The 16,328-nt window shown below is 39.4% G+C and overlaps 2 protein-coding genes across 3 annotated transcripts in view; both read right to left on the bottom strand.

Annotated features, from left to right (window-relative positions):
* Positions 1-5,009, bottom strand: part of LOC112571853 — a 50,695-nt gene extending 45,686 nt beyond the window's left edge. The window contains exons 1-2 of one of the 2 annotated variants that reach the window (XM_025251191.1): positions 4,742-5,009; positions 2,896-3,066 (exon numbers count right to left, since the gene is read on the bottom strand). In XM_025251191.1, the coding sequence (XP_025106976.1) occupies positions 2,896-2,985 (90 nt within the window). In that variant the 5' untranslated portion in view covers positions 2,986-3,066; positions 4,742-5,009. The remainder of the gene's footprint in view (positions 1-2,895; positions 3,067-4,741) is intronic. The other variant, XM_025251193.1, reaches the window with a different exon arrangement.
* Positions 5,010-5,596: 587 nt separating this feature from the next.
* Positions 5,597-13,389, bottom strand: LOC112572351 (succinate-semialdehyde dehydrogenase, mitochondrial-like). Its single transcript, XM_025251979.1, is given in 14 exon segments — positions 5,597-7,054; positions 7,341-7,399; positions 7,674-7,843; positions 8,140-8,298; positions 8,703-8,819; positions 8,821-8,847; positions 9,454-9,597; positions 9,962-10,078; positions 10,305-10,475; positions 10,776-10,859; positions 11,243-11,364; positions 11,756-11,936; positions 12,348-12,408; positions 13,257-13,389. Coding segments are annotated over 14 exon segments (1,668 nt in total). The 5' UTR covers positions 13,307-13,389; the 3' UTR covers positions 5,597-6,848.
* Between the last annotated feature and the right edge of the window lie 2,939 nt (positions 13,390-16,328).

Here is a 16,328-nt window from a genome sequence, read left to right as displayed (position 1 = left end):
TACACACTATCATATCACTGCTGTGAACACAATCACATCACTATTGTTCACATCATCATGGGCAAAATGCATACACTCCCATTCACAGCAAACTCTTTGAAAGTGATCTCATGGGCTCAGGTGTAAGGCTAGCCTAAACATTTGCATTCTACACTTGCTATCTATTTCTCTTCAGCAATCAAAACTTTCAGGTTGGTTGATATGCCATTTTGTTGCAGCTTGTCTGTTCATCTGACTCCTCATATACTACCTGCAAAACAGGCTATTATTTCCCCAACTGCCTCTGTAAGAGTTTGTGATGGCATTAAAATGCTCTGCTTTCAGTGTCTAAAGGCATTACTTAACATCTGCTCCAGGCCACACACACCGTATGGATTTTTACAAGCCCCACAATTTTGCATGATCACTAAAATATTAAAACGTGGTTGCAAAAGCATCAACATAAACTTGTCATCATAAATATATAAGCACTTTTATAAATGGGTGTATCAGGGACTTCACCTGAGATCAGACAGGTCATTATCACTACGGAGTCAGTGGTAAGCAATTCAAGCTTAAGCATGCCATCAGACAAAATATATAAATATATAAAATGCGTCACTTTACAGTGATTAAGACAGCCTCTGAGACTCATGCTATATATTAAACACCTGTTAGCTGATCATAAGTTCAGCACATTCATGGTATTTCGGAGTTGAGACACCGTCTCTTTTTCTTTATAAACTTGTCATCATCAGTGTTTGAACTCATGGGTAAGGACATGTCAATACTTATGCACTTTGCCCAAGTCAATACTGGCTAACCTAACTGTTTGTTAGACGCTTCTGTCGCTTTACAGCCCTCATGTTCTCTAGCCCTTGTAAGCACAGCTGTGATCTGTGTGGCTGAGTCTTGCCACACACTGCTGAGTCAATGGTACAAAGTGACACACATATTGGAGTGTGCTGCCAGATACCTGTAAAACAACTTTATGCTTCATCAGCTAGTTGGGATGTGTGTAAGAGGAAGCGAATGAGCAAGTGTGAGAACATATACTTGCATACAACCAGGGACAATGATGAGCTGAGGTTAGCACCTAGATCGAGGGTTTAGCCTTTGAAAGTATTACGTCATTCAGCTAGAGAAGTATACACTAACTTTTATGTTTCTCACAGCTTTATTCAAAGTGTTGTCTGTCTGCCAACTCATTATGTTTCTGCATGGTTTACTGTTGGTTTGTTTGTCTTTCCTGTGCATCGTTTCCACACAGGGACAAATTCAATTATTATGATGATGATTATTATTATTACTGTTATACAAGATTAATGAAACAGTCATACAAGTGCATCTTATTATTTCTGATTATATGTCACAAGTATATGTTACTCAGACTTCTGCAATATTTGATCTGATTGTGCTCAGAGCATTAATACAGCCTCTGAGGCTATGAAGAAAATTTGTCCTATCACATGAGTCACATCACTCGCAGAATTGTTAACTTCGTCCTTTTGCACTTAAAGAACCAGTACGTTGAAGCCCTAAAGCAAGTTTAAGTTGATGTTTACAAGAACTATTTGCTGAACAAAATAGAAAAGGGATTTCACATGACATAATTGCTGTAACTAAGGCCAACTGAATCACACGTATCCACATGGGAAAGAGCTTGTTATAGCTGTCTTTTGTAAGTACACACCTGTTTTGGTTTATTGTCTGGCCTCTAATGAAATGATCTGCTTCAGTGACTGATATTTACTTTCCATCATACTCTGTCTCTCCAGCCTAACACAATTTTTACTTGTATTTGCTTCATCATCCTCTCTAACAATGATCACTGATACATATATATTTTTACTCTTTTTTATTTTTCATCACATTTATCTTTGACCAAACTGAATTCAAATTAACCACAGATTACATTCAATTTGACTAAATGCCGAAGCTGGACTAATGCCAGAGTTATAATGGGTCTGATGCCAGTGTTCAAATAAAACTGATGCCACTGTTTTTAAATACAATCTAGTTTCATGGTACTTCACACTACATTTCTACTACACAACATTAATCACTCAGTGACAGAAATCTGATCTGTTCTCTGAATGAAGTGGCTTTATAAACTTCAAAGCAAGAGTTGAACAAGTTTAGGTACTTGGTGGTCACATACCAGCTCAAAGAAGAAGTTAAAAAAGTGGGATGGGATGTTCTTTTACTGACACCAGAATATCTTGCAGTCCATAACCAACAAATGTTTGTAGTTTGTTTGAATGAGAAACCACTTGTTGCTGTATAGCACTTCAGGATGACGAAAGAGGTTTGATATTTGGAAGCACATGAATGTAATATGAAGAAAAGAATGAAAACAAGTGTCAGTGACACATTCACATTATTAGTAACAATAGTATGGCTACCTGGGTTTGCTCGGGTTAATTTCTTCTGTGAACTCTTTTGTGATTTCATTGTCTAATTTGGATGTACCGCTTTTTTGGATTAAGCTCATTCGGGTTGAGTAACTGACAAGTATGGTCTCAGTGTAGCAAAACAGTAAAACACTTGTTCCTTCACTAATTAGGTAAGATCGACAGCTCTATACATTTTCGTTATATTTTCTGCAATATTTATTCATTTCTCTCTCTCACTCTCTGTCTTTATCGCTCTCTCTTATCACCCTCTACCTTTCCTTCCAAATAGAGTACCCTATGAAATAACATCAACACTAGTGACATGGTGTCAATGATGTCAGTGACAGTAACAGCTCTAGTAGCTAAACACATACTAAGAAGGACTCCTACAACATTTAATCAGGATCCAACAAAATGTGTGGAGTTCCATAGGTCTCTGTTACACACACACATTGCCACAAGTGTATTTGATACAGTCCTACAATTGTCTTTAATGCCGATATCTTTAAATAATATTTACCTCTGCCTCCTGCTGTCTCCATCTTGAATTGCGACTCTCTACCCCACTACTGGTGCTCCTGGAGGAGCTGGCAGAATGCTGGTAGAACATGTTCTGGTTGACTGGTGGTGGTCTATCACTCTTTGTGCCTGAGTTTTTATTAAGGGTTCCTTCTGTCGCTGACTATCATCCCTGTAATGTTTCACTTAGCAATGAAATGCTTTGTTTCACACACGTGCACACACACACAGATGCAGAGACAGATGTTACACAAATCATAATGGATAATACCATAATCAGGAAAACAGATAAAAAAGTTTAAATATGTTTTTATACAACTCATGTACACACAAACATCCCTCTACACACATACACATTCATGTATTATATATATAAAGGGGGAAATAATCTTCCTTAAAATTTGTCAACATCGACACATTTCTGAACAAGAAATATGCAATTTTTCCTTTCACAGTTAACTCTGACTCTTATTGGGACCAAAATTCAATAATGAATGGAAGTTAATGAGCTGCTCACAAGCAGTTTCTGGTAAAGAGATTTTTAAAGTGAAGTAAAATAAACTATATTTTACTAACACAAGAAACAACAACAAAAACTTTATATACCAATCAATGAAAAAACTGTTATTACTGAGAAAAGCAAAAACAATTTTAGCATAACTGATGAGTCAATGAACAAATGAATGAATTCAATGAATGAAATTTCATGTTAATGATGTTGGAAGAATTAGCCTACCAAGTTTCTTGACACATTGGAAAAAAGCTAAATAGTTGTGTGTTCTGTAGATCTTTTCATGCATATGTGCCTTCTTGGCACAGAGTTTTAAAAAATTGTCAAATTTAAAAAAATTGTCATCACCACCATTGCTGCTAATGTTTCTCTAACAAAAGTCCACAAATACTGACTCCAGAGTTTACTGGTTTTTTATTTTTAAGGCTGGTGCCTAAGTGGGAGAGCCAAGATGTAAGTTTTTTTATGGTCTATCTTGGATGTACTGGTGTTGTAGCTTTGAATCTCTGAGGTCTTGGAAACATTTCTCAGCCAATGATTACAGCCCACAATAAACTTGACAACATAGTAAGGTAACATTAATGGTAATGATTATGGAGCATGCTGGCAAGGTCTCATTAAGCTGATCTTTCCCAGCCAAAAGTTAAGCTCGTGCTACTTTTTTTGCAGATGTTATTTGCACTGGCATGCAAACTCACCATGAGCTTCTTATGAGGCAGGGCAGATCGGCTCCTACTTGTCTGTGTTTGACAGAAAATGCTTAATTCTAAAAGAAGGGTTGACACAGAATTTCTGGTAGAGTTGGGTAATAATGACAGAGTTGAAATCATTTTGCTTGTCAAATTACGAAATGTGTATGCAAGATCGTGCAATCGAACACGACAAAACCACCAAATACACAGTGTTACCATCCCTGGAATGAAGAGGGAGTCCCCGCTGGCCTCAGTTAATTAGCTCAAGAAATTAGTTCGTGATTGATGGAAATATAGAGAAATATTTATTTTGTTTCTGCAAAAAATAGTATTCCTAAAAATATACATAAACCACAGAATCGTAGACACGAGTAGGGAAGCACCAACTCGATCCACGAATGTCTTATCATCATATTGCTCTCTTTTTCCCGATCACCCATTGACCTAAATCGTGTAACCGCACATATATCTGGGCATTCCTTCATCGCTGTAACGATCGCCCGTCAGGTAGGTGACGGCGAAATAATACGAGCGAGAATGCGTAATAAAAAATGCATCCGAAGCTAAAGACAAGTGACAGCAGTGTAACTGGGGGGCAGGGCGGCCACGACATGTCTTCACCCCGTGTCCCATAAGCTTCTCACCTGCTTTTCTCTGCAGTCTGGAGCGAAGACTGCTGGCCAAGAACCGGTGGCAGCGACGTCTTCAGAATGCTCCTCTCCTTCATTTTGGTTGTAGCCCGGTGGAGCTGTATGAGGTAAATCGATGTCTGTTTTTCAGCACAACTTTGGCGTTATCGGTGATTTCTCCAAACAGTTACAACACGGGGAGGGGGTGCCAGGGTTTTTTTTTTTTCCAGCAAGGGGGGAGCACCCACTGCTTGCGCCATATTGTGGGATGGTCATGTGACTTTTGTGTTGCCTCGCCTTGGCAACCTCTGGTCATGTGGTAAACAAACGTGTCACATGATTTTTAGTCGGTGTTATTTTGAGGATGTGATTGCTGCCTTAGAGATTGTACTAAAGTTTGTAAATGTAACGACTCTTTTGTCGGTGAGTTGTAGGTTGTAGTAACAGGAAAGTTTCGATTCAATACATGCACATAAATACTCACACTGCAAAGCTGTTCGTACACGGCCTTAAAATTATTACTACGTGCATCATAGCAGTCTAACAATAGTAATTGTTACGACAATGAAATATTAGGGATTTTGCTGGGGAAAGTATTGAAATAGCAGCAGCCATAACAAAGTGAAATTTGAGGTAAGCAGAGAAAATGTAGGTCGGTTTTCTAAAATCAGGATCCACGAAGACGACCGATATATTAATATGCAGGCTTTATTTATCGGTCAGTTTATAATTCCAGCTGATGTTTCTGGCTTGTTTTTGCAGCTCAGTAGCATATATATTACTACATTCTTTACAGCTAACAAAAATTAAGAATGTATAGCATTACATCTCATAGGAAGATGCACACATCCATATAATTATCACTAGCTGTTGCATAAAACAAATGCAATTTATTACATAATATTAAAAGAGACATTGTCGTTCCTATTAATATGCTTATCACCACAATCATAGTATATGTTTTTTAATCTGTTTGAGCCATAATAAGTAAAACGCCAGTCTAAATATACTCCTCCATAGGTACATGTAACATGATAGTAAAGAAAAATGATAATAATGATGTTCTCTGCAGCCCACTTAAGAAGTCGAGAACTTTAAACCAGCTTCTAAATTAAATTTTATCCACAAACACCTCATGCCTCTACACATTTTGTGTCATAGATTTGACCGCATTAATGTCATTGAAATGTACTGTTATAAGTTCTTCTGGACACCTTATATGTCTTTCTTTTAATCAACAAATAATAAATGAATTCTGCCAGTATAAAGCACTCTGATGTACTTTAATAGTAATACTTTCAAGATTTTTCCTTAATAGTAACATATACACAAATGCACCAGCTCCTATTAGCATAATTATTCAATATGATTGTCAAAATCATGCAAGTTTCAATAATCTTCCCACTTGCTATGAACTAAGTAGGTAGTTATTCCTTTCCAGTAGAAAAAATCAAGCTTGGCAAATATTTATATATGAAATGCCATACATAATAAATGCACCCACAAACATGCATTCCATCTGCTTATTTTACCACTTGGTAGCTGGGTCATCCAGATCAGCAAAGAAATTCAGCCATGCACACCTAGACAGTTACCACCTTTGTGACAATGAACATGTAAAATAACAGCGCAGATGATGTGAAACAGTTTTCTATATTACCTTCTACCAAATGCACACATTACAGAGCTGGAATGTGTGATACATCTGTTTAAATATACATATCAAATAATCAGCATGCATGTAATGATGCATGGTTTGGAGCCTCCATGGTGCTGTGCCAATATTATACAACATACTTCCATATTGTAGACAGCTGTTATCATCATCATCATCAGCAGCATTTAACAACTTTCAAAGAAACTCTAAATAAAAGATATCTCCATCAAATTTTCATCTGTAAGAAAAAAACAAATTTTGACATTTATCACCATCAACATGTACTCAGTTTAATCAGAGAACATACAGCTATCATAATGATCCATGTGAAGACCAATCAATTGACGACTCTATCAATAGTCATCACTATTTACCAAGATAGATCTCTAAGGCTGAAAGCCATATATAAAACCCTACTCACACATGCACTCAAACTGATGCACAAAACAGCTTTTCATTCCTGGCTTAGATTCCTCCAATGCAGACATACTTCAGCTCCGTGTATTCCTCTAGACCATATTTTCCCCCTTCACGGCCCAGCCCAGATTCCTTGACACCTCCAAATGGTGCCTCTGTAGCAGATATAATTCCCTCATTAACACCAATCATTCCGTACTCCAGCTTCTCTGCCACGCGCCAAATCTGTCCTATGTCACTTGAGTAGAAGTAGCCTGCAAGACAGGGGCCATTATATTCTGTATGCAGATACACAAGCAGGTCCAACCAAAGCAAAACAATGCAAATAAGAAAATCAGTTCGAAAGAGACAACACTCAACAAGTATAAGGTTTTAGATCAAAATGAATGAACTGCAAAAAAGTCTATCATACTCTTTGTCACACTTATCTCCCTGTGCCATTAAAAGAAGATTAAAGAAAAAAAAAACCCCAAACAAACAGACACTTTGCCACTAAAACTGACTAGGATCCACTCTTTCACAGACACATGAGACACCAACCTGCCAAACCAAATGATGTTGCATTTGCAATAGCAACTGCCTCTTCTTCTGATGAAAATCTGTCAAACAAAATTATAGCATAGTGGTGTATATTCATGTATAGTAATGTTAGACTTAGTTTGATGAATTTTAACGACATCTGTGGTGGCATGAGTCGTAAGGTATAGTAACATAAGAACTATGCGATTAACATTACTAGCAGCTCAAAGTATTTCATTTGTGAACAGCTATGCTACAACAGTCAGACTATGGTGTCTAGAAGTCATTAGGCCTGCCACTGCTAGAGATAAAGCACTCATTAAGTGAAAATGGTTCAAACGAAAAGCAGTATACTTGAAAACTGTTGCAACAGGTCCAAAGATTTCTTCCAATGAGCATCGCATGTCTGTTTTAACATCTGCCAGTAAGGTTGGTTGGTAGAAGTTGCCTCCCCTTGGGTCAGGTTTGCCGCCCAGCACAGCAGTGGCCCCTTTAGCCAAAGCATCCTGGACAAGGCTGTGTACCTGCATGGCAGTTAGAACACTTTAAATTATCAAAACAATGACTAAGACACAGCTTTCTGATCTTTCTGCACCCTTTTTTTTACATTTCTGTTATTTCAGTGATCACTCTTCTGCAGTTTGCAGAATGAAAAGTGAAAAAGGTAAGCATGATGTAATTAAGAAAATCCAGGTGAACAGAATATATGGAACTCAGTCATACAGCTTCACCATGCATCTGAACATCTGTACCTTTTCCATCCCTGAAGCTGTTGATGAAACTTTGTAAAAAGTGACCTACAAGATTTGTGGTTCTTTACCTTGTCCACTGCTGCCTTGTTTATGAGAGGGCCTTGTGTTGTTGCTGGGTCTGTGCCATCCCCCACTCTCAGCTCCTGTTTCATGACCTCAGCCAAGCGTTTCACAAAGCGGTCATAGATTCCCTCCTGGACCAGCATACGGTTAGCACAAACACATGTCTGCAACACCAAGATCATCAAAGGTTTTTAATGTATTACAGACAGTTTCTGGTCTATGCTCAACTCATATATAAAACTGGCAGAAACTTGTTTGGGTCACATACAGATGTTCATTACTGGGAAATACTGCCCATATGTCCACATCTGAATTTCAGTGTTAGGACCACCCTACATGGATCACCACAAAGTGATGTTCCACAAAGAGACCAATACACTATCCTAAACTACTTGCTATAGCATGGAGTCTACACTACATGTGTGCCTAGTCAATTTTAAGACCAACTCAACAATGTATTTTCCTGTCCCCAAGACTTTGGAAGCAGGAATGCATGCTTCATTGATATGCATGTATATATACATATATGTATGCACAAACTCTCTCTCTCTTTAAATCTTTTTCTTACCTGTCCTGAACATCGGAACTTGCATGCCATTGCTCCTGCTACAGCTTTGTCTAGATCAGCACTATCAAACACAATGAATGGTGCATTTCCACCCAGCTCCATTGACATTTTCTTCACGTGAAGAGGCAGACTGCTGCAGCAAAATCTGCAATGAATTTGACATCAGCAATACCAATTAATAATATCAAAGTGGTATATTTAATGGGTACATTTCACAATCATTTTTAAAGTCATCATATTTGTTTAGTCTGTGTCAGTGATATGTGAGTCATTGTAACGCTGTAAATAAAGAAGACTGTGTTTGGTTAAAGTCTCTGCAGATCTACACAGTTTAATCCATAACCACATCCACACTGTCTAATCCTAACCAAATTTTCCAGGAGCACTCCTTTCATCTACAGAGAGGACACAGACAATGTATCATGCATTTTGGTCTGGAGCATCCTTATACTATCTTTCCTGATACTCAAATTAAAAATTCCACTACAAGCAAATGTTGCCATCAATATAAAAAAGGGTAGCCTGTGATGCACAGAGAGAAAGAAAGAGAGGAGAGACATGCAGGCAGCCGTAAGTACTGCAATACTTATCTCCCCTTCAGTACAAATGGGCACAGACATCAACTTTGATAAATTATAATTAATTATGCATACATACAACTGTGTTTCCATGGAAAGTAAGAATAATTCTGCTCACTTGCCACTAAAAAATCTCTTAAATAATTTCAAATAAAGAGATTAAGATGGCTGACCTTGCCAGTGCTTGTAGAGCCAGTGAAGGAGATTTTCTTAACCAGAGGGTTTTCACAAAGTTCTTTGCCAACTGCTGGTGCATTGGCACGGGAAGAGGTGACAACATTTAACACTCCAGGGGGCAGGCCTGCCTGCATCGCTAACTGTTGGTCAGATGCAAATTTAATCAGTATGCATAGAGAACTTCGATGAAATGACACATTCCTATGTGTATCTTAAATTAGCACATTGATCACACTACACATTTACTGTCATATTAGCACATCAATCACACTACACATTCCTAGTACTCTGTCATATTAACATATGGATCTCACTACATATTTCTGTTGTCTTTTATATTAGCAATGCTTGTGCTGTTTTACTTGTTTACTACCTTCGGTGTTCTAACTACGAGCCACATGCAAGATAAGATCTTCTAGATTATCTTCTTGGTAATACTAATTTGAACCTTGAAGACCATACTTTTTTTTGTTGGTATCTGTCAATCATAATCAGACATGTTACCTCACAGAGGGCCAGGGCAGAGAACGGTGTATCTTCTGCAGGCTTCAACACCACAGTGCAACCAGCAGCAATGGCTGCACAGGCTTTGCGTGTGACCATAGCATTAGGAAAATTCCACTGGATATAGCAAACCAGATAAGAATATAATGAATGATAAAAACAGATTTGTAAATAAATTTACGATTGTAGAAACACACCATTAATTTTGTCATTGCATCTTTTGTTGTGACTGCAAAGACAAAGCCCTGTGCGAAACATACTGATGTGATTGTTCATTGAAATATTGAAATAAGAACCAATGTATTATGCAGAACAATAGATTATTGTAATGTGGAACATATACCGGTGTAATCATCCCACAGACACCAATAGGCTGTCGAAGCACCAGCATGCGTTTATTCTTGAAAGGTGATGGAATTACATCTCCATACGCTCGGCGGGCCTCCTCTCCAAACCAGTCAATAAAGGATGTTCCATAATTTATTTCCCCTTCAGACTCAAGCAGTGTTTTCCCCTAAATAGACAAATGATTTAAGGAAGAAATTAAATTTTAATGTTTTCTATGTGGGAAATAATACAGCTGCCCTTAAAGAAAGCATCATTGCAGTTACAGCAATTCTGCCTCACTTAAAACATGATCTGCTGTCAAAAACATGACAACGAAACTAAAACATACTTATAAGTTTTGAAAAACTAATAAGGATATAAATGTTTCTAAAGAAATGAATCAAAAAATATTTTTATGTTTTCTAATCAGTACTCACAGCTAACAAAGCTTACATTTTCTGGCAGTTCATGACCTATGACAACATACCATTTCTGCAGTCAATAACTGGGACAGTTCTCTTGCATTCTTAAGACAAATGTCCGACCAGCGTCGCAGAATGGTGGACCTTTCCTATCACCATATACAAGACAATTATTTCATGACATCTTTTCTCCAGGAACATAAACACAAAACACTTTGTTTTCTGAGATCTCTTGATATTGTTAACCCCATTGAATATCATTACATGATCTGTTTTTTTTTAGTGGATTGCCTTTACAACAGCTGAAGATTTTAGAACATTTACCAATCTTTAAATATATAAAAAGCTTTCTTTCATATTCAATGCAACCTCTGGAGTTAAGTATTTGTCTGAAGTCTGAAGCAAGAAATATTTGTTTTAGAGTCAATGGTTTTTAAACTAAAGAAAAAGTTTTGAGAGTTATAGCTTAATTTTTTTCTATCTCCAACACAGGTGTAAAGATCTCCAGATGGACAGAAGTTCATACACCAACCTTAGCAGTCGTTTCTTTCCATGTTTGGAAAGCTTTAAAAGCTACCTGGATAGCCTGTCGTGTATCATCCTCATTCATGTCTGGCACTGTACCCAATTCTTTGCCTGTTGCAGGGTTAATAACTGAAGCCAGAAAACCAATAATAAACAACGGGATACAGAACAATGTGCTAAATAACAATGTAATGTGCTAAAAGATATGCAGTCAATGAGCAATGAGCTGTTGGTTGCTTTAATAGGATACAACCTTCTGATTTATTTCCTATTATGTATATGTGCTTGCATGTGTGAGACAAAAAATTAAGTGCCATCCAATATTACAGAAATCTGGAAAAAAATGGAAATTAAGCCAGAGAATATCAGCATGCATCCCCAAAAGGTCTTGAATATAATAGTTATTATCAAACCATTAAAAATATTCCTGCAAGTGTTTGTGTTTGACAAAGGGTACAAGCAGATTTATTCAACCAAATAAAAGTCTATCAGGACAAGGGTAAACATATTGCCTCAGCACCTGGGAATGTTTTCCCAGACTTGGCAGAAACCCACTGGCCATCAACATAAGCCTTCTCAAAAAGAAGAGTGCTGGCAAAACGAGTGGCTTGTGATGCAGCCATGGTTCGTACTGTGATAAAGCTAGTAATTCTTGAAGATAATGGACAGTATACTGCCCATCGAGATATCTGTAATGGCACCTGGAAAGAACAAGAATTTCATCAAACCTCGAGGGTGATTTCTGTTTGATATATTGGATATCATAAAACTTTAGAGGGCAGCACAGGTGATAGCCAGGACTAAAGAGGTTATTAGAAATGCGACACACATAAATATTGTTAAATTAGTACACTATCTCACCACGCTAATAATGTAAAAACCTGTTTGACTTTCCAGGTGAACAAATAATGTTAAGTACTGTGATGAAAACCTCTGCATCATTTAGCATTTAACTTCAAAAGTTTCACAAGATAAACATGTATTTTAATATCACCATGACTGTAATGACAATAACTTTAAAAATGACAACTTCAGGTACAACTTTCACACTGATCAGAGAATATAGACACTATGAAGGGTTGTTACACTATAGACAGTGAAAACAGACAGACCCGTGGATTGTGTGCACAGACTACTGCCAATGTTGTCGCCTGCATAGCTATCTCACCTGAACTACACAAAAGTAGGTCATATATATTAACAGTGACCATGCTCAGGCTGGTTGTAAAACACAGGTAGCTAAAAAATATTGTGTACCAATTTTTTTTTATGAAAGTCTGAAAATGTTTCTGCACCTTAAAGATATGAGGTTCCAACAGATACATGACACAGTAAAGGGATACCCGCACTGCAGATTTTAACTGTTTCTATAAAATAGGGCGAATGTAAGGACCCCATCTCCCAGAAAATTATATTCTAATAAGAAAACATCTATGTACAAAAATCTATTTTAATGTGCTCATTTCCTGGTGAGGTGGTTGTACATAATGAATGGCATGGTGTGTGCTGGGAGATGAGGTCGATTGTCAATGGCAACACTAAATATAGTGTGCCGTATAGGCTAGACTTGGCAGGGTGTAGAAATGAAAAATAATAAACAAAGCTGGTTATATTGAGCATATAGAACAGGATGGACATGGAGTACAAGCAGATGTTAATGCATGGCGACGTAGAATTCTAGTGTGTGTATATATATAGATACACGGCAACAGAAAGGCTATGGAAACTATCACGGATGTGTAGTACAAGTTCGTGATACTACTGATGCGATATGAAGTTTATTTGCAAGTGTTTGTAATCTATCAGGAAGGAAGCTTCGGAAAGGCGGAGCGAGGGGCCGCCTCTGTGGGCGGAGTGTCTGTCGCCGGCATATTGACGACGAAACCTGCCGCAGTGCCAATCAAGTCCGTATACATCCTAACAATAAGACCGAAAATATCGCTCCTCCATTTAAAAAAAAATGACTGCCAAGGGACACGGAATTTCACAACTCGTTATTGCGTAGTGCCTCTGACATTTACTCTCCAGGTGCAGGTGTGCACACAGCGAACTCTGTCCCCATCCGCACCATGAGAATAATTCAATGAAACGCCATTTCCGTCGCCAAGGTCGATGGATGTCAGCACACTCAGTTGACATCGCTGTGCATGCCGATTTTTACAACTGCTGCTTCCCGTTTTTAATATGCATAACATAAGATGTCAGCGCTCAAGTCAACGGTGTAACAAATGGAGGGCGCCGATGTGTTTTTCTTACCATGTCGTCGCGGCGTCCTCGCCTACAGCACCAGCCACTGCCAATGTCAAGGTCGTGGTATGGCCGACCACGCGGTCCGCGGTACAACTGGAGGTCGGGCGGCTCTAATCACAGGCCAGCTAATAAAAACCACAGCAGATAACCTTCAGTTCATGCCCTGATTGCGAAATGAGATTAATTTTGTCGGGCAAAATATGGAACGAAAGAATTGTCCTAATTTTTTTTCGTAGTTGCACTATATGCGATTCCCAGACCCTCAGACTTTCAGTTTCTCTACCCCACAGCATCTAGTTGCCCCCTGTTTGATAATGTCAGCGGTCGATCTGATCATTTACCAATCCTATTCGACCACACATGAGTCGATTGAATCGTCCACCGAATACAGAGATCGAGTTATTATATAAGCAACACATTTTCTTTCGATGCAAATTAATTATTGTCGCATGATAGAGGTAGGTCATAGGCCAGTCATCGTTGTTATCATCAAATGAGAAAAGGAGACTGTTCGAAGCAATGTGGCACATGGATACTTCCACGAGAGCGGGTAAAAAACATCGATCCCTTGGTCAGTTTAATTTAAGCAGATCGAGCCCCACAAAGACAAGCTGAGAAATGAGAACCCACGTTAAGTACTATGAGCGGCCACGTTACTCGCTGTTCTAGCTATTTTCTGATTACAATTTTTTAAGAACAATTGAGTGCAAATGTTGTTTAAAGCTTTAATAACGATTCCTTACTTGCAGATTTAATTCTTCCATTTAGAGAAACTTATAAGAGTAAATAAATGTGCTCAGTTGAATAACTTCCACGGATTTGGTACAAATGCAATTTTATGGTGTAGATCATTGCACTATAAGATATAAATGTAATACTTGTGTATGCTTTAACTGCTTTGTATAGGTGTTTTTTATTGTAATGTACCATCTAGTCCATCTTCAAGAGGTTTAGGGGGAAGCAAGCTCAGATTTGCTGCACATCTTCCTAATAGATGTCTAGTAACCTTCTCATGCTGCACAATACATTGAAAAGCTTCACTCTGTATGATCATGAACACTTTCAGATTAAAGGACGTCGTTCAACTGACTTCTGCTTTTATTGGGTGGGTGGCTGTTGGCAATGTTAATATTTGCCATCCACAGGGCATTTCTGGAGAATGTGATCCGCTATTTAGTCCCCTATGGCCCTAAGTTCTTATCTCTATTGTCATCGGAGTGGCACAACTCTGTCAGCGTGGATTATTTCCCACACCGCCGCCATTTTTTAAGACGTCACAGCCACAAGAGGTCATGCAACACGCACTGGATGACGTCAAGAAAAGATGACGCCGTGTAAAGACACGCGCGTGACGCGGTGGTGAAGCCGCGTCGGTGGTAAACGTGTGTACATGGCTGGTGCAGACGACCGCACGATGCCGTAGACACGAAGCACATCTCATACCTTGCTGCAGCTGCCCTTGCGGGTGCTCCCCCTAGTCATGGATGAGACGTGGCCATCACTTGAGCACCCCAGGCAACTCATAGCCGGCGCCTTGGTGATGATGATCATTCTCTTCCTCAACCGACACATGTTGACTCACTACGATCGCAGTTTCTGGCGAGAGTGTGTGTACCTGCTGCTGCTGCTGACGGTCGTCTACACGCTATGGTTTCTGCTGGTTAACTTGGTGTCTAGTCAGCTGCGCACTGTCTTGTGCTTTCTCCGTAGAAACTTGCCGGACAACAGCTGTTTACACAGATTTTTCAGAAATTCCGACCGACATACTCTGAGAGCCTACGGAATGATCTCATTTTGCTTGCTCGTTGCATTGAATATTTGTCTTGCCTTCCTCACGGAAGACATCTCATGCAGACTGTCGGATGTGTTCAGGAGCAGAGACTTTGGTCAGACTTTCCAAGCTGCCGCGAATGTAGTCAGACCACGGCGGAAAGGTAGGAAAAGGAAAATAATATCCACAAATCCTTTCACAAGTTGCTTAGATTTATTTTACAGGCGTCCAACGGTGATCAGAAGACTGTACACACTCCCCTCTCCTGAACGGGAAGACATTTTCAATTGCAACAGCGAAGACAACACGAAGTGGAAGGCACTACTAAACTAACCTTCACCTCTAATGGACCCTCACAGCAGCAGCCGCACCTCATCCCCTACAGGACGCTTGAATGAATAAACACACAGGTGATCGAACACATCCGCTGGCCGTGAGGGACCGTGACACTTCCATCAAGCTGAGAAGCTTGTCTCACACGCCATCAAGATTTCATCAGTCGATCTTTCAGTCCGTTTCTGAACAGGTAGACAGACAAGCGACAAACGCGCAGGTAAAGTTCTACTGACTCGCCGGCCATTGCAATGTTGTGGGAAATACGAGAAAGTGAAAATCCCAGGGAACTGAACCCCCGGCGTCCGTCTGGTCAAAGCAGTGGTGTGGTTCATCAAGCTACAACTTTGTCTGGATGCCAGAATACTTTGCCTCGTCTCCCACACGAAGTGTGTGGCAAGTGTCACTGTTACTTATCAATGTAAACATTGAGGAGAACGTGTCTGTGCTGGAGTCTGCCCTGGTCAGTGCCCTTAGGGGCCGTGTGGGACGTAGTCCTCCACCTTGCACGGCGTCTGGCCTTTCGGATCCTCTGGGATATATTCGTAGTGCGTCCATGTTTAGGATACATTCACAGTTACTGTGTGTGTAAGTACTTGCCTGCGTGTGTCTGTGTCTAGTAGTGTCTCTGTGACTCTGTAGTGAGTCGTGTGGGGGTCTTGGGTGCCTGTGTGTCCACGCATGAGGGAGGATGAGAGGTATGAGAGCGAGACAAAGGCAGCTGACAGAGTAACAGTGA

Source organism: Pomacea canaliculata, linkage group LG9, assembly GCF_003073045.1.
Source record: "Pomacea canaliculata isolate SZHN2017 linkage group LG9, ASM307304v1, whole genome shotgun sequence".
Taxonomy (NCBI): domain Eukaryota; kingdom Metazoa; phylum Mollusca; class Gastropoda; order Architaenioglossa; family Ampullariidae; genus Pomacea; species Pomacea canaliculata.
Note: the sequence above shows the minus strand (reverse complement) of the source record. Positions and strands in the feature narration are given on the sequence as shown.